The sequence below is a fragment of the Crinia signifera genome, chromosome 3, assembly GCF_055691185.1.
Source record: "Crinia signifera chromosome 3, ASM5569118v1, whole genome shotgun sequence".
Classification (NCBI taxonomy): domain Eukaryota; kingdom Metazoa; phylum Chordata; class Amphibia; order Anura; family Myobatrachidae; genus Crinia; species Crinia signifera.
Genome location: NC_139219.1, coordinates 156,236,111 through 156,262,656, shown reverse-complemented (window position 1 = coordinate 156,262,656; position 26,546 = coordinate 156,236,111). Strand labels below are relative to the sequence as shown.

Sequence of the window (26,546 nt, the reverse complement as noted above, 5' to 3'; positions counted from 1 at the left end):
GTGGCATGGAGAGGCATACGGACTGTAGTGTTATTGTCAGTTGTACAAAACAGTTTGTGAGAAATACATATGCTTTATTGTATTGTTTTTAGCACATGCATTTCATTTAGCTCCAACAGCAGTTATATTCACTACAAATGCATTGCTCTTCAAATGCTAAGGGAATATCACAAATGGGCTGCCAGGGCACACCACATGGAAAATCAGAGACACACTTTTCTGTTCAGAGAAAGTCTCTTATTTAAACTTATATCAATCATTGTTATTAGTCATATGCAAAGTTTTATCATTGTATCAGTGATGGCATTTCCCTGTAGGGTGGGTAAACATTAGAACGATCTTGGACCATTATGTAATTTCCAGCCAAACCAGAAACACTACATCAGCTGGATCATTCAGTGTGCACCAGTAGTTGCGGCCTCCCGTGCATTTAAGGTCTTGTGGTCAAGACCTGCTGCGCATCCTACATTGTGCAAGTGTGTTCGCACTTGCAGATATAAGGTCCTAAGTAATATGAAATACTGGAGGTTTCCAAGGCGCAAGGGAAAACAGAAAAGCAGCTCAATATAACCTAAAACTTCAACCAAAACAAGTAAAACAATGATAAATATAACAGGGGTAAGGATATATTCAAGCGCTGTCTGTATGTGTTCTCTTCACTTCTCCCGTCCTCGTGAGTTGATATGCGGAAAAAAGGAAAAGAACACAATGTGTGGGACTGTATTTAAACTCTAAAACATATAAGGGAAATGGAAATAGAACGTACCACACTCACAAGGGGAGTGTGTGTTTCAAATACATAAAGGTATCTTTTTTTCAACGATAGTAAGCCTTCACCAAGTCCACCCTGGTGTCCAATAGAAATAGATTGGGCGTACGTTTTCACTCACAAGATATAGATGTTATAATATATATAAAGGTTTCTTTTCAAGGCAAGCGTACCAATAACTCACAATTGGCAGGAATTTTCAAAGCACATCTGGGTTTCTTTTGCTTGAAAAATTAATTTTATTGCCCAAAAAAATATTGTTAAAATACACTAAGACCATAGGTACACTGTAGAAAAATCCAAAGGTGGGTGATAGATGTTGATTGGAACTCTCACTAAATAACACCAAAAAACTCTCAAGCCTTGAAAAAGATTCTAAATCGAAACGCGTTGGCTGGCTTTCTGGATTTGCACAATCCCCCTTTTTAACTTTGGACCATCCCATGCTGGACATTTAAACGAAGGTACCGGGTGTTCACTCACCGACATCTCTAAGCTTATCCGGAGAGTTTTTTGGTGTTATTTAGTGTGAGTTCCAATCAACATCTATCACCCACCTTTGGATTTTTCTACAGTGTACCTATGGTCTTAGTGTATTTTAACAATATTTTTTTGGGCAACAAAATTAATTTTTCAAGCAAAAGAAACCCAGATGTGCTTTGAAAATTCCTGCCAATTGTGAGTTATTGGTACGCTTGCCTTGAAAAGAAACCTTTATATGTATTATAACATCTATATCTTGTGAGTGAAAACGTACGCCCAATCTATTTCTATTGGACACCAGGGTGGACTTGGTGAAGGCTTACTATCGTTGAAAAAAAGATACCTTTATGTATTTGAAACACACACTCCCCTTGTGAGTGTGGTACGTTCTATTTCCATTTCCCTTATATGTTTTAGAGTTTAAATACAGTCCCACACATTGTGTTCTTTTCCTTTTTTCCGCATATCAACTCACGAGGACGGGAGAAGTGAAGAGAACACATACAGACAGCGCTTGAATATATCCTTACCCCTGTTATAGATATAAGGTCCTGTCGCACATCTGATCGACTGTGTACAAATCATTCTAGTGTGTACCCAACCTAAGGGAAGTATTTATCAATGCATGGAGAGTGATTAATCACTCATCAGCCAGCTGTCATTTTTCAAACACCATCTGTAAGAAGTAAAGCTATGTACACATTAGACAATACTTTAAACAACATTGTCTTGTATAATTTCTAGTGTGTACACACTAACGTTAAATGATGCACGCTCCTGCGGGTAGTTAGCAATGTTCAATATCATCTGTATATATAGCTCAGATATTAGCAATGACAGCATACTACTGGATGTGGCCAATGACTTATCTTTTGTGAAATCATTTGTCCAGGAATTCAAGTGGAATTATGAACATCAACACATAGTCTAATGTGTACCCAGCTTAAAGCTGAAAACATGCTATTGGATTATCTGTCCAATCTTTTTGGTTGGAACAATAATTTAGTTTGTATAGGAGCATATGACAATTGACAAATTTTTAAAACACTGGAAAATGGACAAAAAACGGACAAACAAATTGGTTAAGTCCACTTGATTTAACCAATATATCTTAAATGATCATTTTTATCTATCCACCCAGAAAGGCTGGATAGATTATTAGAATGTGTTCAGACATATCACAGGGTGTACACCCTCCAACGGGCTCATAATATATAAACCAGTCACTTCAGCCCATATATACCTGCCTGTGTGTAGCCAGCTTTGGTGCTAGATCTCTCTCCAACCTTTGATAAATACTGGCCTTAGGGAGATAGTATTTTTTTCTTCTATTTTTCAGTGACATTCTCCTTTGGGCCATGTGATTTAAAGAAAGAAAAAAAAAAAAAAACATATAACGCCAAATGACATATATTACTGGATCTGTATTTTTTTTTTTTTTTAACTTTAAACCAGAGTCCGACAATAACTTTCTTGTTAAAAGGTAAAAATCCTTCCTTAATGCAATTCGTTGCATTTACAGGGCATCCTTGTGGAGGAGACATTTACCATATATACTAGAGTATAAGCCTACCTTTTCAGAACATTTTTTATGCTGAAAAATCCCCCCTTGGCTTATACTCGAGTGATGGTCCCACTTGGGTCAATACGTTTTCCCAGTTTTTGTTCTAAAATTAGGTGCCTCGGCTTATATTCGGGTCGACTTATACTCGAGTATATATGGTAAGTTCATCAGACACACTCAGAAAACCATACTGCAGTAGAACACAATTTAATATGTGTAAAATCATTATCTATTGCCTCCTTTTGTATAATGATATTACATGTGTTTAATTTAAAGTTAGAAATACATCTTAAACACCGAATACCAGGAGCCTAAACATCCCTTTGTTAATGCATTAAATATGTAGATTAAAGTCACTAGCACACACTGCCATACAAATTCAAAGTAATTTCTAGGCACAAGTCCCAATTCTACACCTGTGTGCGCTACTTTGTCCCCCATCCCCACGGGGCAACATCTGGCCTACAACTACTGTTTAAGTTAAAATACCAATCTGATATTGTAGAAATAAAAATCACACTTGTTTTTCACTTTAACACTATTTTCTATGAATCATCATAGCATTTCAGAATAAACAATATTGCGTGACACGATTATTGTAAAGCATACTGCACTGGGAATGGTTAGCATAAATAATACCTGTTCTATGGAGTGGAACTTCAAACAGCTAGTCTTACTGTACATATATACGGTGACATCATGCAGGGAAAATGCGGATATAAAACATGCACAATTGACAGCCTAGTGTCCATGGCACATTTACACAGATTACATATTTTCTTTTTGCTTCAACTAATCAAAGTCACGATTGGTCAGCACCAATGGAGCAGCCAGCGTCCAAACATACAGGGCGATGCACACCCAACTTGACGAGATCTTCACCCAGACAGATGGCCATTTGCTAGTCATTGTCTCATATGTTGAGTCAGGGCTGGAAAGCATAAAAAAAGGGAATTAGTTTAGTGGACTATACCGTATATATACCCAGGAAACAGACAGTGGACCAGTCACGTACGCCATCTGAGGTGACAGGTCCCCCATCCCAGCCTCCTGCCTGCTGCCCTCCCATGCTGCCTGAATTCCTCCAGCGGGATCCAGCTGCTGTATTGGTTTATGGCCACCTTGCCTGCTGCAGAGGCTATCGGGTCATAGCCTGCGGTGCACACTAATATAGCCCCGCACCCCCACGCCTACGAGCGAAAGGCGGAAGAAAAGACCCCACAAGCCGCATACCATTGATCTAATAATTTGTGGTTTTGTCAGCGCTAGATGTACTGCTCTTACTAGCATACCATTGATCGTATATGCACCACAGGTTTCCCGATTTGTGAAAATACTGTAGGAGCTAAAGTAAAAAGGGACAATATCCTCATCAGCATCCATTGGTGAAATCCTTTACAGCTATCTTAAAGACAGCAATACCTAATGGAGTGCAGGTAAAAACCTATAATACACACATAACATTCATAGATTTGTTCAGTGGATTACCATTTCCCTAAGCTGCTGGGGATGCCCATCTTACCAGGAGATCACAATTAAGTGTGGACTATTCATTTACTATATCTTCCATCATTAGAAGAACATTTTAAATAAAATCTGAACTGTCTGTCAAGTACCCAATAACTTCATGAACATATCTCTGTACATTTAGTTTTATTTTATATTGAGTCATCAATATATATATATCTGTAATTTATTGTTCCATCTTTATATAGTATTTACATTAGCCTATTTTTATAAATAAATTTGATTTGAAAAATTAACTAAATAATTCATATAAAAACAATGCAATTCCCAATTTTAAGTATAGAATATGGTCTATATTTAGTCCAATTTATACAAGCAGTCTTTTTAATGAAAACATTAAAATGTAACAAATGGGAACTTAAAATGAAGACTTGTTGCTTTTTACTTTATATAGATCAGTGTCTCTTTCTTTTATACACTTGATAGGTTAACCAGGTTGAATATGTTTTCACTGGAGAAACGGAGGCGATATGATTAGTATGTTCAAATACAGGATTGGGAATCATATGGAACTGGGAGATGATTTGTTCACCAACAGGCCTATACTTGGGACACGCGGGCATGTACTGAGGCCCGAGGAAAAGAAATTCCGTACTGAATTAAGATGAGGATTCACCATTAGAGCAGTAAGATTCTGGAACTCATTGCCGGTGGGGGTGGTTACAGCAACTACTGTTAATGAATTGAAATCAAAACTGGATACATTTTTGGCCACTAAGGGAATCCTATAGATATAACTTACTCAAATCAGTAGTTACAAGTCAAATAGGTTGAACTCACGTCTTTTTTCAACCATAATTACTATCTTACTATAGAATGGAGATAAAGGGGTACGTACAGCCCTTTTGGATGGTCAGAGGCAGCACTTGTACTCCTGTAAGTGATCTGCAAATGCAGCGCGGTCCATGGAACAAGTAATGAAAATAGGTACTTGTGTATTATAACGGCGCCCGATTTCATCCAAATCGCATCCGATTTATCGGCCGATTTGCGGCCGATTTGATCTGCGATGCGATTTTGCGTCCGATTTTCGGCCATTTCCTGATGATTTGCATGTTATTCCATCCTTGCACACCCCCAGGTACTATGCGATGGTATGCGATGTGATTTTCGAGAAAATGCCCCTGATTGTACAATTAAATATCGCATAGCAACGCATGCCAGCAAGTGGCATGCGATTTGCAATGTTAAATGCACCCCCATTGTTAACGCCACCCCCACTATCAATGCCAACCCGAAGCGTGGAGAGCGCAGCGAGCCCGCGAGGGGCGGCGGTACGCGTCGTCCGACCTTTTCATACCCCCACCATCCACGTCGGCGTGGAGTTGATTTTAGATAGTGTGGCGAGCCACCGAGCCCGAAGCGTGGCGAGCGCAGCGAGCCCCGCGAGGGGACGCGGATTACTTTACATGTATTCCGCGTGCGCTCGCCACGCTTCGGGCTCGGTGGCTCGCTGCGCTCGCCACACTATCTAAAATCATCTCCACGCCGACGTGGATAGTGGGGGTATGAAAAGGTCGGAGGACGCGTACCGCCGCCACTCGCCACGCTTCGGGTTGGCGTTGATAGTGGGGATGGCGTTAACAATGGCGGTGCATTTAATATTTTAAGCACCCATCAGTGTGATAGTACAATTACAAATCGAATCGCTTCACATGCATCGCATGGCATGCATCACATGCCACTATATTGCATGCGATGCACTACGATGGAAATCAGGGGTGTGCAATAATGGAACAGCATGCAAATTGGCCGGAAAAAGTGAAAAATCGGCCGCAAAATCGCATCCGATTTTTCCATGCGATTTTCGGCCGATGATAATACACAAGTACCAAAATATTTTATGATTTAACAACACAATCATCTCCTACAGTCTGTAAATGGGGAACCCACCTGTACCAGTTGGTAAGTGTCATCATGATGTACAGTGAGGCCAGAAAGAGCATGAAATGAAAGAATGAGTAGCTGTAAGTAACTCCATCTCGTTCATTGTCCACAGCACGGTGTGCATCATCAGCATCACCTAGAGATCCATCACTCCTACTCCCATCTTCTATTAGCGTAGACTCATCACTAGTTAGAGTAAGCTTGTTCACTTGGCTGTTAGAGGACGTTCGAATGCTGAATAAATAAAGAATCATAATTAAAGAAACGCACACTGGTAGTGTAAAAATTACGACTGGATACTAAGGTACGGACAAGAAAGGTTAAGAGAACGGAGCTAAAGCAAAACAAACACAAGTTTGAATGTTTGACCCTCAAGAAATTGCAGACAAACCAATACAGTTCATTGTATTTAGGTTAATCACATTATGCAAATTAGTCTCTGCATGCCACTGTGCGCTAAATTAGTTTTAGGAGAGAGTCATATTTAGAATTTTACCAACTGACCTTAAATCGGGTAGACACACGCTGGTCCGTTCAGCTTATTAAATTAGTGCAACAAGAATAAACCCTATCAGTTTGGTAAATTAGCATCTAACTACTTAACACATACATTTAGTACATTTTTAATTTTATATAGTGGATAAAAGATCCCAAAAGTATAATTACACAGAGATGCACATACATACATACATACATACCTGGAGTACAGAACACAAAGCAGGAAGAGAATAAGTCCCACAATTCCTTGAGCATCCCACCACTGCACTACCTGAGCTTGTCCTGGAGTAGTAGTTTTATTGTAGCCAATAATGCCAAGCAAACTGGGATTGCATTTCCGATCTATGAGATATTAGGAGGGCAAAGAAGTGAATTGTGTATACAATGCTGTGCTCATTAATGTAACACCACAAAGAACACCTACATAAATATGCATACCTGGCTCGTTGGTCATGGCAGACCAAGTCAGGTACATGGTGTAAATGGTGATCACAGAAGACTGCAGCAGACCGGATCTGGGCTGAGATTCCTTAGACAGAAGCAGAAATATGCAATGTATGTTGTGTTTCTTAAAGCAACTACAGGTTAAGTATCCCTTATCCGAAATGCTCGGGACCATGAGCATTTTGGATAAGGGATTTTTCTGGTTTTAGGAATGTTTTTTTTTTTTTTAAACACACTTACCTGCCCCCCCCCCCCCCACGGCCTACAGGAACTTCTTCAGCAGTCACAGGGGTGCATTGGCCTCACCGGCGCACCCTCGCAATGCACTCCTGGGACCACTGAAGAAGATCCTGAAGGCAACCGTGGACATCGGGGGACTTGGTAAGTATGAAAAATAGGGCGGGGGGGGTTGGAATTTTTCGGATAAGAGATCTCCGGGGACGGGAGGCTCTACCTGTATTACAATATACAGTACATGTATATAAGGCTCCGGTTGGGAAAGCATATGTCATTTATTCATAGGACAATTTTATACAGCTACAACTTCCAAGATACCAGTTAAGCCAACCCATCTAAAGCAGTCATGGAATGAAGTTATCCATATGACAGAAGTAGCCATACTTACAATATTTCTCTGAAAAGGACTATGAAAAAAAAAAAAAAAAAAAAACCTACCAATGACGCAACATATCCAGCATTAGCCCAAGACTAATGCTGCCCATACACATGTGAGATATCGCATGCAATCATTCGATTATGGCCACATCTGACCGATAAATCGAATGATTGCATGCATTTTTAAAGCTGACATTCGACACGATGCGCAGGCATGCCGTCGAATGTCGCATCGATAGATATTAGGAGTTGCACATAATATTTATCGAATTGCATGAGCAATCGCATGTGCTTTTTAAATACATGCAATTGCTCAAATGCAATCAGTGGCGGGTTCGGAGAGCGGGCCCGGGATGGGGACCGGAGTGCTGGCGGGGAGCCAGTACCTTAATGCTGGGGAGGCATGGCAGCTGTGTAGCTTTCAGGCAGCGGCAGCAGATGACTTTAGCTGAGGCCGCTGAGAGAGAGCTCTCTGCCAATCAGAGGGCCGTCCAGTGTTTCAAAGTCACTGCTGCTGCTGACAAGTACCGCCGCCTAAAAGCTCCACCGTTATGGTCCCCAGCTCCAGTCCCGCCTACACAGCCCCACACCACCCCTCTTCCAGCACCGATGTCCATCGCAGGATGGCATGCGACATCGGGTGCTGCACTGGGCACCACTTGATGCGATCATTGCGATGTTGCATCTCATCTGACCGCATAAGTGTATGGGCAGCATAATAATAAACTTGTCTCTTGGGTTAAGGAACAGAATTTTCTGTTTAATGGTTAATTTTAGGCAGCACAGAAGGGAATTAAATTGTTATTGCCACCCAATCTAAAGGGTCAGGAATGCAGGGGTGATATTCAATAGATGCTGGTTATCCCACTGATTGCGATCATTATGGTCTGGTTTAGCCACGTTTGGCAGTGAATCCTGACTAACTAATGGTCGCAATGTGAAAAGTCTTGTTTGATCACTCAAAACAGTTTTGCATATTTCAGCTTGGAGGTGGCGTGGTGTGAGCTGAAATGCCGGCCCCAACAGGGGCAACAATTGTATAACTCCATCAGGCGTGCAGGAGAGACAGCTGCCAAAATTAACAATTGAATTCCCCCATGACAAAAAAGAAAAATCTGAGATGAGGAGCACTTTAAATATGTACTCCTGGAAGGAACTAAAGCATGGACTACAGTATTAAAGCCACTGAGCATTTTTAAACAAGAGAAATCCTTGTCCTTTTCATCTTCAATTCTGGATGCTGTATTCTCCAATACACCAAATTAGAAGTAATTCTAAAATAATATGAATGTTTATCAGGATTCTATTTAGTGGAAATCCTAGGTATCACGGTTTTTCGAAGCAATCCTTTCGGCGTGACTTTTCATAACCAAAATCATAGGCAAAAAACATGTAATGGGTACTGCATTCCTCTATAGTTTACCCCAACTAACATGCCCCCACACAGCAGGCAAGCAAAGGAGTTCATACCTGGATCTTTGGCAGAACGGACATCAGAGAAGCTCCAATACAAAGAAGCAAATTCACACTGATAAAAGCTTTGTTTTCAGAGCAGCCCTCAGGATGGGTGTAATAGACATAGAATAGCACTACGGCTACCAGTGACAAGGCATAGTTAATGCCAGTAGCCGACAGCAATGCTGTGGAAACAGAGACATCTATATTGTGGATTTGATGACTTGAAATACAAGAATAATATTTTAAAAGGAGTTTGGACTCATTAAGTATACAACAGGTAATAGGGAAAAAAGCATGGTCATTAGGTAATGCTATGTAAATATTACTCACCGGCGTACCAACACCGAGAGTTTCCTTCTTCCATCTTTTCAACCCAAGACTCATTCCAGGAGTGAGCAAAATCAATCAGCAGGACAAGTTGGATTAGGATGAAGCAGAACGCCCCTCCCATTCCAACATAGAACCACACTGAAATCAAGAAGACAAAAAAAAGTGACTACAAAAATAAAGATTAGAGAGAAACAAAAAGTAAACTAGGAAGCAGAAAACTGAATGTAAAAAAAAATAAAACATTACATATTTTGATGTGTGTGTATTTGCCACTTCAATTTTGTAATGTACTGTAAAAGTGTGATTTTTTTTTTTTTTAGAAGATATGCACAAATACAACATATTTTAATGACATTATCGCATAGATCGTCCAGTATGTACACACTAGATCATTACTGTGAGCTACTGCGGGTTGTTAGCAATGTCCTCAATCATCTGTACATGTACACACGCTTAATATTTTAGTTGTGTAAAAGCATTTACATTTAATAATAAACTTAAACATTATTAGACAACTAAGAACAAAACAAAATGGAGAATAGTTATTATACACCCATCTGTAAGTAAATGAGTAAACATAAAAGAAGCTATGACATACTAAGCTGGCTGGACCATCGTCAGAACATCTCCAATGTCATATAGATACTAATGTAACCATATTTAGTGATAATTAGTAAAGACCTTATGAGTATCCAATACTCCTGGTTCATAGCATCAATTATGCCCCGTTCTCACTGCAGGCAAATTCCCGGGTCTAGCATGTCGACCCGGAAATTTGCCTTTTAACACAGGTTTTTTTGCAGTGTGAACGGGTCGCATACCCGGATCCCATACACGGGTAAAACCCTTCTTTTTACCCGTGTTTGAGATCCGGGTATGCAGACACGGGTTGACCCGTGCTCACTGCATAAAAACCAGTGTTAAAAGGTAAATTACCGCGTAGAACTTCTTCACCCAGGAATTTGCCTTGCAGTGAGAACAGGGGTACGTCCCTGCAGTCCTTGGCATTTTAACCCCTTCCCGACATTTGACGTACATTTACGTCATGGTCGGGAAGTACTTCCCGACACATGGCATAAATGTACGTCATGACTTGTAACTGTCACCGCGTCTATAGACGCGGTGACAGTTAGGAGATGTCTGCTGTCCCTGACAGCAGACATCCCCCCTCGCCGCCCAGGGGGGGGCAGGGATGCCCCCCCCGGTCGGCGATCGCTGTGATTGGCTGTTCGCTGTTCAAATCTGAACAGCCATTCACAGCGTTTCCTGTGTTACCGGCGGCTAAGCCGCTCGGTAACATAGAAAACGGTGGTGATCGGTGCTGTACCGATCACCACCGATGAGCAGGAGCCCCCCCACCCACCCACTCACCCGGCAGCCCGGCAGGTCCTTAGTAGGGGAAGCGCTGAGCGCACGCAGCGCTCCCCCCCTCCGCCCCCCCCCGCCAGGCTCAGCAGCAGCAGCAGCATGAGCTGCTGTAAAAGTAAAAAAAAAAAAGACACACTGAAATATATATATACACACACACACACACACACACACACACACACACACACACACACACACACACATATATACAGTGATCGGTGCTGTTAAGTACAGCACCGATCGCCAGCCACCCCCCCCCCCCTCCCACCCGGCGGCCCCCCCTCCCACCCACCCGGCTGCCGCAGCGCCAGCACCCCTCCCACCCCCCCACCAGCCGCAGCGCCAGCCCCCCTCCCAAAGCTGGTGAGCAAAATGGGGTCACATGTGGGGGGGTTCCACTGTATTGGTGCTTCGGGGGTCTTGCTAATGCGACATAGCACCCACCATTCATTCCACCACCAAAAATCACTCCTTCCCTTCTGAGTCCTGCCATGCACCCAAATGGTATTTTTGGGTCACATATGAGGCATTGCCGTACTCGGGAGAAATTGGGGCACAGATTTTGGGGTGCTTTGTCTCCTTCATTCCTTGCGAAAATGAAAAATTTTGAGCCAGAACTGCATTTTTGTGTAAAAAATTACATTTTTTTACACAAAAATGCAGATCTGGCTCAAAATTTTTCATTTTCGCAAGGAATGAAGGAGACAAAGCACCCCAAAATCTGTGCCCCAATTTCTCCCGAGTATGGCAATGCCTCACATGTGACCAAAAAATACCAGTTGGGTGCATGGCAGGACTCAGAAGGGAAGGAGTGATTTTTGGATTTTGCAGCACAGATTCTGGTTGAATGACCCCTGAAGCACCCATACAGTGGAACCCCCCCACAAGTGACCCCATTTTGCAAACTACACCCTTCAGGGAATTCATCAGGGGGTATAGTGTACATTTCAAACCCCCAGGGGTTTCACCAATTTTGATACAACTGAGCTGTGAAAATGAAAAATTAAATTTTTTCATTTTCACAGCCCAGTTGTATCAAAATTGGTGAAACCCCTGGGGGTTTGAAATGTACACTATACCCCTAAATGAATTCCCTGAAGGGTGTAGTTTGCAAAATGGGGTGACTTGTGGGGGAGGTTCCTAACTTTTAGCACTTATGGTGCCTAGAAACCTACATGGTGCCTAAAAAAAAATCTCATAAAAAGGAGGCTCCAAAATCAAGTAGGTGCTCCTTCTATTATGAAGCCTGTGGTTTGGTCAACGTGCACACTAGGGCCACATATAGGATATTTATGAAAACAAAAGAATTGGGGGAATCAATTTTTAGTCACATTTCTCTAGTAAAATCTACTGTGTTCGTTAGAAAAATGTATTAAAATTGAAACTCTGCAAAAAAAAAAGAAATTTTGAAATTTCACCTACACTTTGTTTTAATTCCTGTGAAACACATAAAGGGTTAACAAACTTCCAAAATGCTGTTTTGAATACTGTGAGGGGTGCAGTTTTTGAAATGGCATCATTTATGGGGGTGTCTCACATACAAGTCCCTCAAAGTCACATCAGAACTGAACTGGTCCCTAAAAAAATCAGTGTTTGAAATTTTCTTGAAAATTTGAGAATTTGCTATTCATATTTGAAGCCTCCTAGTGTCCAAAAAAATGAAAAGGAGGTTGAAATAATGATTGCAACATAAAGTAGACATATGGTCTTTGTTAGTTATTAACTATTTTGAGTGGTATGTTTATTTGTCTCACAAGCAGAAAATGTGACATTTTGCAAATTGCTAAATTTTCCATTTTTTCACGACATTTTGGTATTTTTCACAAAAAAACACAGACTGTATCGACCCAAATTTACCACTAACTTGAAGTACAATGTGTCACGAGAAAACAATCTCAAAATCACTGGGATAAGTAAAAGCAAAAAAAAGTTATCCCCACTTAAGTGAAACATGTCAGATTTGAAAAAAATGACTGTCAGGAACGCAAAAACTGGCTCTGTCAGGAAGGGGTTAATGCTGGGTAAAAGCCATGTATTTCTCACTCGCAGTGAGAACACGGTATTACAAGTACTTTACAATTTATCAAGTCACTGAGCTTCACTGCCGCCAAGTTCTAGAAAGAACGACTTATTAATTGTAAGGGGTAGCAGTTGATTTATACATGGACACAACATTGAAGGTCATAATCCCGGCACCCATTGACAGACAGTCAAAATACAAACACGGGCAATATATTGACATTCATTATGCCAAAGTAGTTCAAAATAGCGACATGGTCAAAATAGCAACATTTGAAATACCAACATGAGTTTTAAAGGGATTTTTGCCCCAAAAAAATGACTTGTTCATACTTGACAATCCCAGTCGACCTGGTAGGGGAATGTGATAGTCTGTTAAGCATAGTGAGCCACTATGCCCGAAGCATGGAGAGTGCAGCAAGCCGTGCATTAGATGGTGCCTATGTTGATCTTTGTCAACAAGTATTGTTCATTCTGAGTTTCTACTGTATGTTTTTTTTTTTTGTATATCCTTATTTAGTGTTCATACTAGCACTCGCTATATTTGAAAACCCATGCAGTTCCTCTTCCCTACCTGGGGTGTCTATCTGCTGTTGTGTTTCTAGCACAGTGTGGTCTGTATATCAGCACTTATATGCAAACCAGACCTGTGCTAGAAACACCACAGCAGACAGTGACACCCCAGGCAGGGAAGGGGAACTGCATGGATTTTCAAATATAGCGAGTGCTAGAATGAACACTAAACAAGGACATAAAAATAAAAAAAAAACATAGAAACTCATGGTGACATTTCAAATGTCAGTATTTTAACTAACTATGTCAGCATAATGAATGACTGTATTTTGCCCATGTCTGTATTTTTACTGATGGTCAATGGGGGTCGGTGGTATGTCCAATGGGAAATTATACTGAACCCATTGTAAGATTGAAGACATTTATACATGTTTTTAGATATAGCTTCTTGATGCAAGTCATCATAAAAACTTTTGAATCTATAGGAGAAGGACAAGCAAAATATATTATCCTGTAACCCCACATTTATCTGTAATTTATGTGAATGCGTAGAACTATACTGCACAATGCATCAAGAGTTTAACATACAGTATATAAAATGTGTAAGTAGATTTTCTGATAACTAATGCAACATGTGGCATCACAAATACCTCCCATACTGTCAGGAGAAGGAGGATTTTAATGTATTCCCATTTTCACTTAGAGCCTTATGGCAATACGAATAGGGTGAGCATAGCATAAAGATTTGATATAACTTGTACGTACCAACCTAGTTTAATAGTTAATTACAGGTTATGCAGGTGATGGGATAAGTTTCTGGGCACAAAAAGTTCTCAAATGAAGATACTTGTACAATGCCAATTTAATCCATTTTTGAGTTGTATATCACCAGACTAAAAGACTTGTCCCAAAAATACATTATATATCCACAAGGGACATGACAAAATAAATAAATAAAGTCACCTATTGTAAAGGGTCCTTCAGGAATGAAAAATGCACCAACTGTAATTCCAATGGCTGCGGCAAACTTAAAGAACCAGAGACTGAAAATAAAGAAAAGCTCCTATTAGATATTAAAATCATTCTATTGCCATCTATACCAGCTTTATACCCTCAATGTAATGATTAAAGGAGAACATTGCTGTCAGTTTCCTCTATGAAGACATGATGTTAAATACTGTTTAATACATTAAATTGTTTGCAGAATTGATTTTAAATAAGAAATAAAACTATGTTAATTGTCTGCTATCGTGCATATTTTATACTATTGGCAACATGAAAAAATGATGGAGAATTATTGAGCAATTGTAAACCTCGTAGAGTGATAACGTGTAGAGAGATAAATCACTGGCCAATCAGCTCCTGTACTTTTAAAACACAGCAGTTGGGAGCAGATTTGCTGGTACTTTATCACTCCACCAGGCTTAGTCCATATGCCACTAAATAGCTGGCAAGTCATATTTTACAAAAACACTAGTATACTGGTGGTTACAAATTAATGTCTTACCCATTGTGAATAGCAGCCCGTGGATCCTGACTACTCTTCACTTTAATCATAAGGAGAGAAAAGAGGAGGAAAAACATGGCCATACCGAAGCACACTCGATACACAGCTTGGTACCCGACCAGCACATCACAGTTGACATGGACACTCACTCCTGGGATTGATGATCCCATTCCTCCATCACAAAAGCCAGGAATCTGCAACAAGTTAATGACATTTATATGAAGTCCGCATTACAATAATACATTTTGTTTTCTTTTCTTTTTTTTTTTACTAGCTTTAAAATAAGTTCTGGAGCTTTCTGACCTTTTTGAGATGTTCCTCCATCCCAGGCATTAACATCACACAAGCAACGCCGACCCCGAGAAGTAAGAAGAAGGCATAGATAAGTCGCGTCACTGTGGAATTATTTCCACTTGGGCAGCACCGGCACAGCAAGCACGGAGCAGTGCCACAAAGGCAAGGAATCTAAAGCAGACATATGTAAAATCACTGGATGCATATCGAGAAATGCAGAAAGTGGTAGAGATACTAATATGAACACTATAACACACAGACAGTAGACCCCAAGGAAACCATGTAGTCATAGATACTGTATGTATTTTCAGAGATTTTCCGATGCCTGTGATCCCTTATCTGAACATACATAGATGACAGAGCATCTTACTACATTATTTTACACAGTGTGTATTCACATTTACAGCTTTCAATTGGCAGTACCTAACAGGGAGGCCCACAACAATGTCATTTTACTCATAATGGTACCAATGTTTTACATGCCACTTTGATGAAAAAAAATCCCAATTTAAGGAAAAAACAACCCCCCCCCCCCCCCCCCCACACACACACTATTTACCGTCAATATCATGGTGTACTTGGATAAGACTATGCCAAAATACATACGGATGATCGGCAGACAGGATTCCGGCAGTAAGAATACCAACACTGGCATTCTGATAGAGGGAATCCAGACAGGGGTCCAGTAAGTATACTCACCTTCCCTCCCATAACACAACTCTCTCCCAGCAGTCTGAGCTTCTAACTAGCCTCGTATCCCCACTAGTGCCTATAACCTTAACCTACCCCCTCCTCACTAACCCACCCAGCATACTTATGTTCAGGTTTCTGGCAGTTGGATTTCGGCATCTGCATCTTCTTCGATGAGAGAATTCTGGCGCCAATCTTGTGGCTACAAGTTGGAATGCCGACGTCGGTATTCTGCCGTTCAGCATCCTGCTCACCAGGATGTCAGCCACATGCCACTATATCTACTCAGGACAACCAACCTATATCTACTTAGGACAACCATGACCGTGCGACAATCGTGAAACAATTCCCTTTGAAATTGCACGATGGTCATACCATTGACTGGAGTACACGATCTGTACCCAATCCAATGTAGATGACAAATCTCCAATCCAACAGACGACAACAGACAACCACCGGGGTATAGAATCATACTGTAAACAGGTACAACTCTGCTCTTTTTACAATTAGTCGCACAACGCATTAAAATCGGGGATTGGAGCCCATATCGTCCTGGTGTGTACCCAGCATTAGCTTAAATACTATAGAGACTGTATAGCAATAATAAGCTATTCGATGGGAGACTTGTTGCTATTTGGAAATATTACATTCTCTTTTCATCTTTAGACATGCCATATTTAATATGCAAGGCGATATGGAGAACCAAGTGATCATATATCCCTATAGTGTTCATTCTAGAACCCGCTATCTTTAAAAACCTGTGCAGTTCCTCTTCCCTGCCTGGGGTATCGCTGTCTGCTATAGTGCTTCTAGTACAGTGTGGTCTGTATAGCAGCACGGATATGCAGACCAGACATGTGCTAGAAACACCACAGCGACCGGCGACACCCCAGGCAGGGAAGAGGAACTATATGGATTTTCAAAAATAGCGGGTGCTAGAATGAACACTTCCTATACCATTACTGATTACTTAGAAGATTGATTACCTCCGTAACTGGGGAACTTCTAGACTGAAGCTAGAAGGAAGACATAAGCCCCATACACAATAGATGTGAGGTTAAAAAATATTACTCAGAAGGACTCACCTGAGCATTATCTTCTAAAAGAAAGTTTAGTGCATACACAATATCGCAATGCACGCTTCTGCTTAACAAGGAGGTTGACTTTGCCTATATAGCCAATGACTAACATGTTCAGCAGGTCCCTGTGAAGTCACTGAACAATATTGTTTACCAATATCATTCAGCATCGTTTGACTAGCGGCACCGCTGATATAGTTACCTAGATGGATAGTGCCTCTAGTTGCCTAGTGTGTATGGAGCTTTAAAAGCACCAAGGTGTCAGTGGCTCAAAGTACCAAACGTCTCTGCTCAGAGACTTGACAGGTGATTCTTATGTAAGGTATATATAATAGATGTCCTGTTGGAGTACTACATTGTGTAAGGGAGATAAACTTGTGGACACAAAACCCACTCATCCTATTGGTACGGAGGTAATGGCATACAAGTGCAGTCAGCAGGGACACTAACAAAACTGCCTGGTGCTGGTATTGGAACAGTTTGTGAAGAGCCTCACGATATGTTTACCTCCTAATTTGCCCTTGAACAAGCAGGTGTTCTCATACAGTACATCATCTTAGATTAATGTTATGTTTCATTAATGTGAAAATGCTTAAGAGATCAGTGCTGCCCCTCCATGTATCACACTAGGGAAGTTAGAAAGAATAAACTTTTCTGGATAATATACATGCTCTTGACCCTTTGAGTGCCAACGTTGCTGTGAGATGTTCAAAATATCCTTTAAAAATGGCAGGGTCCAGGAATATAAATCACTTTAATTATTGCCGGAAAACAGTGAGGTCAATTAACTGAAGTTTTGTTAAACATTATTTATTTTATTTATTTATTAACAGTTTCTTATATAGCGCACACATTGCACCCCAATTTTTTTTTTTTTTAAAGTCGCATTTTTGTGGATATCTTGCACATCTCTCACAGCAACTTTGGCACCGAAAGCGTTAACAGACAAAAGCTTTGAATTTTATCACTATTGTTTCCAAATTTAAAGTGCAACAGAATAAGCTGCACTATAAGAAACTGTAAATAAATAATAAATTCCAAAAAACACTCCCCCCCCCCCCCCCTCCCCCCCCAAAAAAAAGAAGGATTACAGGGTCAAGTTTTATGCAATTGCTCTTGCCCACTCGGAAGGGGTATTATTTTACTGTAGAATATTTCACACAGTGGAGAAATAACTCCAATGTATAGCTTTTTATTGCATTGTACTGTCACCTCTATAGTTCAGAATGGGGCCTGATAATTTCATGTAATGGGGCATAGGTACATTGTGATTTTTGGCTATTTTCAAGCGGTCTAGATTGCTTAAACATTAAGCACAAATAACGGTGTATACACTATATAGCAATAGCGATGCGCAGTCCTGTACGTCGCTATCGCCGGCTCAGATATTGTGTGCATGCAGTCAAAATCTAGTTAGATCGCTTAGAAAGTGAGTTCAAATAGCAACAGGTTTACACAATAAGAGAAAGCAGTGATAGGTGGGTATGGGTAAAAACCGGACCAGGACAAAACCCCCGGACCAGACATCAAACTCTGCATTTTGGAGCTTGTAGTGTCCGGTCCGGGGGGTGTCCTGTCACACCTGTCACCAGGTAGAGGAGGAGGGGTAGAATAAAGCCTCCCTGTATGGTCCGGGCATGTAGCAAAAACCGGACGGTCCGGACCACACAGGGAGGCTGTAATCTCCCCTCTCCCATGTCCCTGGTGATAGCTATCACAGGGGGACCCCCGGACAAGACACCCCCCGGACCGGACCCTACAAGCTCCGGACTGCAGATTTTGATGTTCTGTCCGGCGGTCCGGAGTCTAGTCCGGGTCCGGTTTTTACATAGTCCCGTGATAGGTTCATGCCTCCTCCCATTGAGCTTTGCTAACTCATCTCCCCTCTGATAACAGCCTCTAGGGTGGGGTTGGCCAATAAGTGGTCAGCCAGCTGATGTTGAACTACAAATCCCAGCATACCCTGCAAGTTGTAGCATGATTAAGTAGAACTTGGAATCTCAAATAAGGTGAAATAACTATAACATTATTCTTTACCGAGAATAAAGTTAGTTATTTCACCTTAGTCATGACTGTCGCCTTTGTACACACTGCTTTATTATTTAAAAATGTGTGCGTGCGTATAAAAATAAATATAATCTAATTCTGAAAGCAATATATAGATTGCAATAGGCATAATCAAGCTACTGAACAGCTATGAAGCAGAATGTCAGTTTGCAGAGCACATCACAGGGCACAGTAACCTTAGCTGGGGCAGCTGTTCTTCCCAAGATCTGTCAAAGCAGGTTCAAGTTGCTAAACAACTGCAAAATCGTGATACCAAAAGTGGCACTCATTTATGAAATAGGCAATAATTAATAAACAGACTACTTAATCGGTCTAAGGAATCATCTGGCTGCCAATAGATCACACCAATCATCATTCTGCTGTTTTGTATGCAGGGACACTGCTATTATACATGTTAGTACATTCCAGTCAATGTATATAAGAACACACCACATATATACCGTTATAGGGTGCGATGCATTACCCAGGAACAGTGCCAGTAGTGTTCTGGGTATGGGTATGCTAGCCTGTATCATTATCTACACTCAAACACACGATATGGCCACATATGTGCAACTAACAGCACAGGAGACACAGCACATGCATGTATTTGAAACATGTATGTGCGCCAGGATGTGTGTCAGTGCTGCTGCGCATACACCTTCCACTCTCGAATGGTTACCCAGTGTAATAGAATGGTAAACACGGCGCACCTCTCACTAGCCTAGTGTGTAACACCCACACACACGGCTTTTGTTGTTGCTGTCAGCAGCACTACCAAGAAAGAGCCACGGCTATGTATTACTGTACAGCGTCCTATTTACTATAAGGAGTAACCCGCACACAGTTTGGAGAGAGAGGACATTACTGTGACCTCCCAATTAAATGCAACATCATCACAATAATCGTAGCTGCCATCACGAGATATCAGGGCGAGAGTGACAGGCGGCTCTTAGCTCCCCCCGCAGCCCACCCATGGTCCCGAGCCCCCGCAGTGATTACCCAGCTGGTGGCGGCACACAGGCCCAGAACTCCCCCCATGGCGGTCTCGGTGTCGCACGACAAAAATGGAGCCTTCACGAAAGCACTCTCTGTGTGTGTTTACAAGCCAGACAGCAGCAGGCTCTGGGCGGTGACCCAGCTCTGTGTCACTTCCGTCTCTGTGTTACTGCCCGCCCCAGGGCGGCATCTTCTGCAACGTGCTAGCAATAAGAGGTGTTGCATTATCATGTTGTGCGACGGCCATGTTACGTGAGACAGGATTTCTGTTCCATTCGCAGACAGCCGCTGGCTACGACACAATGGCCAGCCACTGCACTGCAGCCAGAATCGCGGGAGCTCATTTTCTGTCTCTCGTGCCGGATGTTATGTCTGAGTCACGTGTTGGTGATTATTGTTATTATGATGACGATAGTGATAATGTGTATATCAGTGGTAAAAGTGGAACTTTTGAAGTGGGGGTATGGAAAAATAGTAAGGTTATTTTGTGCGCGATCCAGAAAAGGGGTGTGTCCACATAAAAGGGGGGTGGTCATACGAAAGGGGCGTGTTCTTAAGCGTAACGTACCACACCCTGTACACACGGAATGCTGCATAATACTCATGGAATGAGACAAAATTCACACAGAATAAGTCAAAATGTACATTATGCCACAAGGAATAAATCAAAATTCACATGGATTGAGCCAAAATTCACACATAAATCAAAATTCACATTATGCCACACGGAATAAGCCAAAATTCACATGGATTGAGCCAACATTCACACATAATAAGTAAAAATTCACTTTATGCCACACGGAATAAGCCAAAATTCTCATGGATTGAGCCAGAATTCACACAAGTCAAAAGTTGCATTATAACACATGGAATAAGCCACAATTCAGAGACATAGGGACAGTGCAGGGGCAAATGCAGGATTTTCAGAAGGGGGTTTCCAGAGGGGCAGAGCAAAGCACGGAATTGGACACTTAGGTGACCCAGTATATGCCGGGTCAGTAAATGTATTAAAGATAGACTAAATGTATATAAATAATAATAATAAAAAAAAATATGTGTGTATATATATATATATATATATATATATATACATATATATATATATATATATATATATATATATATATACATACCTCCCAACTTTTGTCCGTAAGAAATAGGGACATGCGGGGCGTATGCAAATGAGGGTGCGGCTTATGCTAATTAGCCGCAACCTCATTTTCATACGAGAATAGACGCTGTGCGCATGCGCACAGGGTCTATTCTACTAGATTGGGGGTCTCCCAACTGTCACGCCCCCGCAGCGGGACAATGCCTGCCGCGGGTGGGACAGCGGGACAGGACCCGAAAATCGGGACTGTCCCTCTAAAATCGTGACAGTTGGGAGGTATGTATATATATATATATATATATATATATATATATATAGAGTCCAGTGGGGGAGGGGCGGCACTCCAAAGGAAATAATCACGCAGTCAAACAGTCATGAATGAAAGATAAAAAGTGTATTCTGGCGCTAGAATACACTTTTTATCTTTCATTCATGACTGTTTGACTGCGTGATTATTTCCTTTGGAGTGCCGCCCCTCCCCCACTGGACTCTGCATGACTTGTTTGGGAAGGCACCCACCTGCTGATTCATCTACCTGAGTGCCGGCATATTGCTGTGTATATATATATATATATATATATATATATATAGCAGTCACTGTAGTGTGCGGCACTCATCAACCAGACAGCAGGTACAACGCAAGACATGTCTTGATAAAGAGTCTCAGTACCCGAAACGTTGACTTACCGCACTGCCTGTTGGCTGAATTATTTGCGTTGTACCTGCTGTCTGGTTGATGAGTGCCGCACACTACAGTGACTGCTATATTTTCTCTATTTGAGATCGCGTGCACCGCACAAGCTGCTTCAAGTACGGATGAGTGCTGGACATTTCTGCTACATATATATATATATATATATATATATACACACACACAGGGGCGTCAACAGCAGCATAGACCCCTGCGCATAGCAATGTATTGGGGACCCTACCGATCCTCCAGCGGTAGGGGTAGCTTTGATGTCCAGCGGGTGGTAGGGGGTATTACATCAACCGCTCAGCATGTAGGGCCTGGATCAGTAATTTCCACTAATTACCCCTTTACTGCACAGATGGTGGGAGATGAGTTGGGAGAAGGGGGCATTGGGCTGAATGAAGGGGCCCTGATACAAAACTTCCAGGGGAGGGGTGTATAGTGGAGTGGGCTTATTCATAATTTTCTGGTGGGAGGACAGCTTGCTTGACTGCAGATATCTCCAGTTCCCAGAAATAGATTTCTTAGATTTTAATGGAATTAAAAACTAGAGAATTCCACCTACCAAATGGTATTGGGGACTAGGGGATCAGAGTTCAGGAGGCAGAGCAATCTGCCAACGAGTATACAAAACTACATACCAGGTGTGTGGAGCTGGAGCAGTAACCAGCTGCTGGAAGGCTGATATCTCTGGTTCTGGGGAAAAGTATAGACAAGCTACTAGTGTCCATCAAAGGGGAAGAGTCTCAGCTTTTGGAATATAACCTCAGAAAATCTCTAGGTCCGACAGAACCTGAAATATCTGACTGGGAAGAGCAATTAACAAGCTTGGATGGGGACCACTGCTTTGAAGTCAGATATCTCCGGTTTCCAAGGGCCGATTTTTAAAATACTTGTACCCCTGGAAAGAGGGGACCCTCAGCTTTCACGCTAGTGCCCTTAGACTCCTAGGGGGGTTTCTGGGTACTCAGAAAACCCCCCTGCGTGCGCTACTGTAGTGATAGCTTGGACAAAGTGACAGGGAGTGATAGGGTGACCAACTCATCCCTTTAATCCGGGACCATACCTCCCAACTGTCCCGCTTACCGCCCGGGGCCGCCATTGTCCCGCGTGGGGGGGGGACAGTTGGGAGCTCCCCCAGCCTGCCAAGAATAGACAGGCTGGGGGAGCTCCCAACTGTGCGCATGCGCACAGCGTCTATTCAGCGCCGAAAATGGGGGCGTGGCCGGAGTTCGCGTCATCCCGTGCGAACGTTGGGAGGGATGCGGGACACATATTAATTACACAGGTTCTGTGGCTGGCTTTCACCTGGTTTTAAACTGTCACACCTCAAGACCCCATTTCACCTGGTTTTAAACTGCCACAGAACCTGTGTAATTAATATGTGTCCCGGATTAAAGGGATGAGTTGGTAATCCTAGTGAGTGACAGCAGCGGCACAGAGAGAGTGACAACAGGGAGAGCAACACAAGGGCAGGGGGGACACAGGGAGAGCAAGAGTGACAGAGGGGACACAGGGAGAGCGAGAGTGACAGAGGGGACACAGGGAGAGCAACAGCAGGGACCAAGGATGGAAAACAAGGGGATGCCAAGTAGGGATGTGCACCGGCCACTTTTCGTGTTTTAGGTTTTGCGTTCTAAATACCTTGAGGTTTTTTGTTCCAATGGGGCAGATGTATTAATCCCTAACAAGAGATAAATTCAAGTGTGATAAGGAGAGATAAACGTCCAGCCAATCAGCTCATTACTGACTTTTTTCAAACACAGCCTGTAAAATGGCAGTTGGCAGGTAATTGGCTGGACATTTATCTCTCCTTATCACCCTTGCATTTATCTCTTGTTAAGGCTTAATACATCTGCCCTAATGTGCCAAAACACCCCCTAAACGTTGGATTTTTGGGTTTTGGATTCTGATTTTTTTTTTTTTTTTTAAAGCATAAAAACTGCTAAAATCGCTGAATTATTTTTTTTTGCTCCTACGCTATATTAACCTCAATAAAATTAATTTCCACTCATTTCCAGTCTATTCTGAACACCTCACACCTCACAATATTCTTTTTAGGGAAAAAGGTTGCACCGAGGTAGCTGGATAACTATGCTAGGCCACACAAGTGTGCGGCACAAACACGTGGCTCATGTAATAGTGGCACTGCAGCAGCAGACAGGATGGCAGTTTAAAAAACTAGGCCCCAAAAAGACCCCTATCAGGCTTGATCGTGCACTGTTTACCATGTGCAGCCAAAGAGCAGTGGGCATTTCCTGCAGCACAGAGTTTGTCTTCAAGTGTGTAACTGTTTCGATCAGTTTAACATCCAACAAGACCCATATCTGGCTTGATTGTGTGATTATGATTATTTTTAATTAATGTAATCTGATTGTTGCATTTTGTGATTATTATTCATTTATTACCAGTCGTCTCTTAAATCATTGCCTAATGCAGTGGTTCCCAAAGGGTTGCCGCGGTGCTGTCACAAGGGTGCCGCCGCCACAGCCTTTCAGCCGCGTGTATTTTTGTTTTTTTCTCATGCAAACTTTGCAGTGTTTGTGGAGCTAGCCGGCGCGGGGAATGGGTGAGTGCAGTGCTGAGCGACTGCCTGTGCCAAGTCAGCAGGCCGGGCAGCGTGTACAGTTCGTCGGCGCCGGGGGAGTGGGGCTTAGTGCAGGGAGCAGAGCAGCTGCCCGTGCCAAGTCAGCAGGCCGGGCAGAGTTTCACCTGTGCTGGAGGGGGGCTGAGTGTGTGCCGACTCAGAGGGCCGCGCACCGGGTTATGCCGGGGGAGGGGGGATTGGAGTGCAGCAGGGAGCTGAGTGGCTGCCCGTGCCGAGTCAGCAGGCCGGGCAGCATGTACATTGGTGCTGGGGAGTGAGGGTTAGTGCAGGGAGCGGAGCAGCTGCCCATACCAAAGTCAGCAGGCCGGGCAGTGTGTACACCTGCACTGGAGAGGGTGCCGAATCAGCAGGCTGTGCAGCGGGTGTATGCCGGGGGGAAATGGAGTGCAGGGAGCTAAGCTGCTGCCCGTGCCAACACAGCAGGCCGGGCAGCGTGTACATCATCGCCGGGTGAGTGGGGGTTCTTGCAGGGAGTGGAGCAGTGGGCTGTGCAGCAGGTGTAACGGGGGGGATTGGAGTACAGGGAGCCGAGCAACTAGCTTGCGGCAGTGACCTGTGCTGAGTCAGCCAGCAGCTCATGTGCAGGGGGGAGGGAGTGGGGGATTGGGGTAGGTGGGGTGCTCAGGACTCGGCAGGGGGTGTAGCCAGCAAAGACTGCTGGTGCGAGCAGGCTGAATTATGCTGCAGAGGCAAAACAGTGCACTGGACAAGGGTCCTGGCGGCTAATTCAAATTCTGGCTGAGAAAGTTAGTAAAAAATGAATGTTATATGTAAGGTGCTGCATAGGGAAATCTATAGGACTGAGGTGCCTACTATAAATGACTTATACCTCTTTTACACCAAGCAGCAAATTATCTGGTTAAACATTTCAATCCAGTAATCCAACGCTTCAGCATCGCTACATGTGTAGGCACCTTAACACGGAAATTCCTTTGGTGTGAAAGGGTCAACCCGGGTCTAAAATCTCAGGTCTCAACCCTGCTCTTATCCAGGGTCAGCGACCCGGGATTTAAGACCTGGGTTGACCTTTTCACACCAAAGAAATAACAGAGTTATTCAGAAAATTTGCCACTCGGTGTGAAAAGGGGGTCAGAATGCATCCGGCAAAATGATGCTTGGTAATTGCCAGGTCGCAGGTCTAAAAGGGGTATTATACAATGTTATACAGTAGGTAAGAGAGAGGACAAGCTGGTAAGCAGGTGGGGGGAGGGGTTGGTCTTGGTGCATGGATGCACATGAACCTTTTTAAATTGATTTATTTGACTGCAAAAAAAAACCTGTTATTTTATACAAAGCCTGTTTTTTTTTAATGGATGCAGGTGACCAGTATTGCACTGCAAAAATGACATAGTGGAGTATTTATGTATCTATGTAAAATAAATTGCTACTTATCACTACACATTGCATTGGTTTGATGCCTCTCCGGCAATGTGTGTTATGTGGGGCTCCAGCGGCGCTGTTTTCTCCTTCGGTCCCCCACTGCGGTGTTGGATTCAGCTGGCAGGTCCCTCTTTACATGCAGAGGTCCTGGGACACTGAGTGGTCAGGGAGCAGAGCTATTGCTGGGTGCTGGGCATACATCAGAAAAGCACCCATGGCAATACATGGTACATTGTTTATATTTTTAATGTTATTCCTGTTAATGAGTGCCGTCAATTGTTCTTTGAAAGAAATCAAAGAAATATATTTTTTCTTGGATTTCTGTTATTATGTTTACAAACAAATTAATGAATCATTTTTTCCTGCTCTAAAGACTGATAGCATTGTTTTGACCCAGCTACTTTAAAAAAAAAAGGACAGTTGAGTAAATATTTTGGCATAAGGGTGCCTTGAAAAAGTCACGGAGACCCAAAGGGTGCCTTGGACTGAAAAAGTTTGGGAACCACTGGCCTAATGGGTGGAGGGGAGGGGGCTAATCAATTTTAAGGTGGCAGATGGAAGAGTTCCTCCACCTCTCTAGGACCCCTGGGTTGGAGATGTATCGCTTTTCAGCAACCGGTGTCTTACCACCTAACTGTACATGTACGGGTAAGCAGCCAACAA

At 42.6% G+C, this 26,546-nt stretch overlaps 1 protein-coding gene across 1 annotated transcript; it reads right to left on the bottom strand.

The window, feature by feature from the left end:
- Positions 1-1,705: 1,705 nt before the first annotated feature.
- On the bottom strand, positions 1,706-20,299 carry SERINC1 (serine incorporator 1). Its single transcript, XM_083176787.1, has 10 exons — positions 20,094-20,299; positions 15,286-15,447; positions 14,983-15,176; positions 14,439-14,518; positions 9,576-9,713; positions 9,258-9,427; positions 7,167-7,257; positions 6,929-7,070; positions 6,237-6,464; positions 1,706-3,747 (listed from the first exon to the last, which is right to left on the bottom strand). Exons 1-10 carry the CDS (start codon positions 20,130-20,132, stop codon positions 3,609-3,611), a joined length of 1,383 nt encoding a protein of 460 aa, XP_083032913.1. The 5' UTR covers positions 20,133-20,299; the 3' UTR covers positions 1,706-3,608.
- Positions 20,300-26,546: the final 6,247 nt, after the last annotated feature.

Bases quoted from the DNA above. Each gene is read 5' to 3' on its own strand.
- SERINC1 (XM_083176787.1), bottom strand. From the start codon at position 20,132: ATGGGGGGAGTTCTGGGCCTGTGTGCCGCCACCAGCTGG. The intron at 15,177-15,285 runs GTCAGAAAGCTC...AACTTGTTGCAG, and splicing joins TGGAGGAACATCTCAAAAAG to ATTCCTGGCTTTTGTGATGG. The intron at 7,071-7,166 runs GTATGCATATTT...AATATCTCATAG, and splicing joins TGCCATGACCAACGAGCCAG to ATCGGAAATGCAATCCCAGT.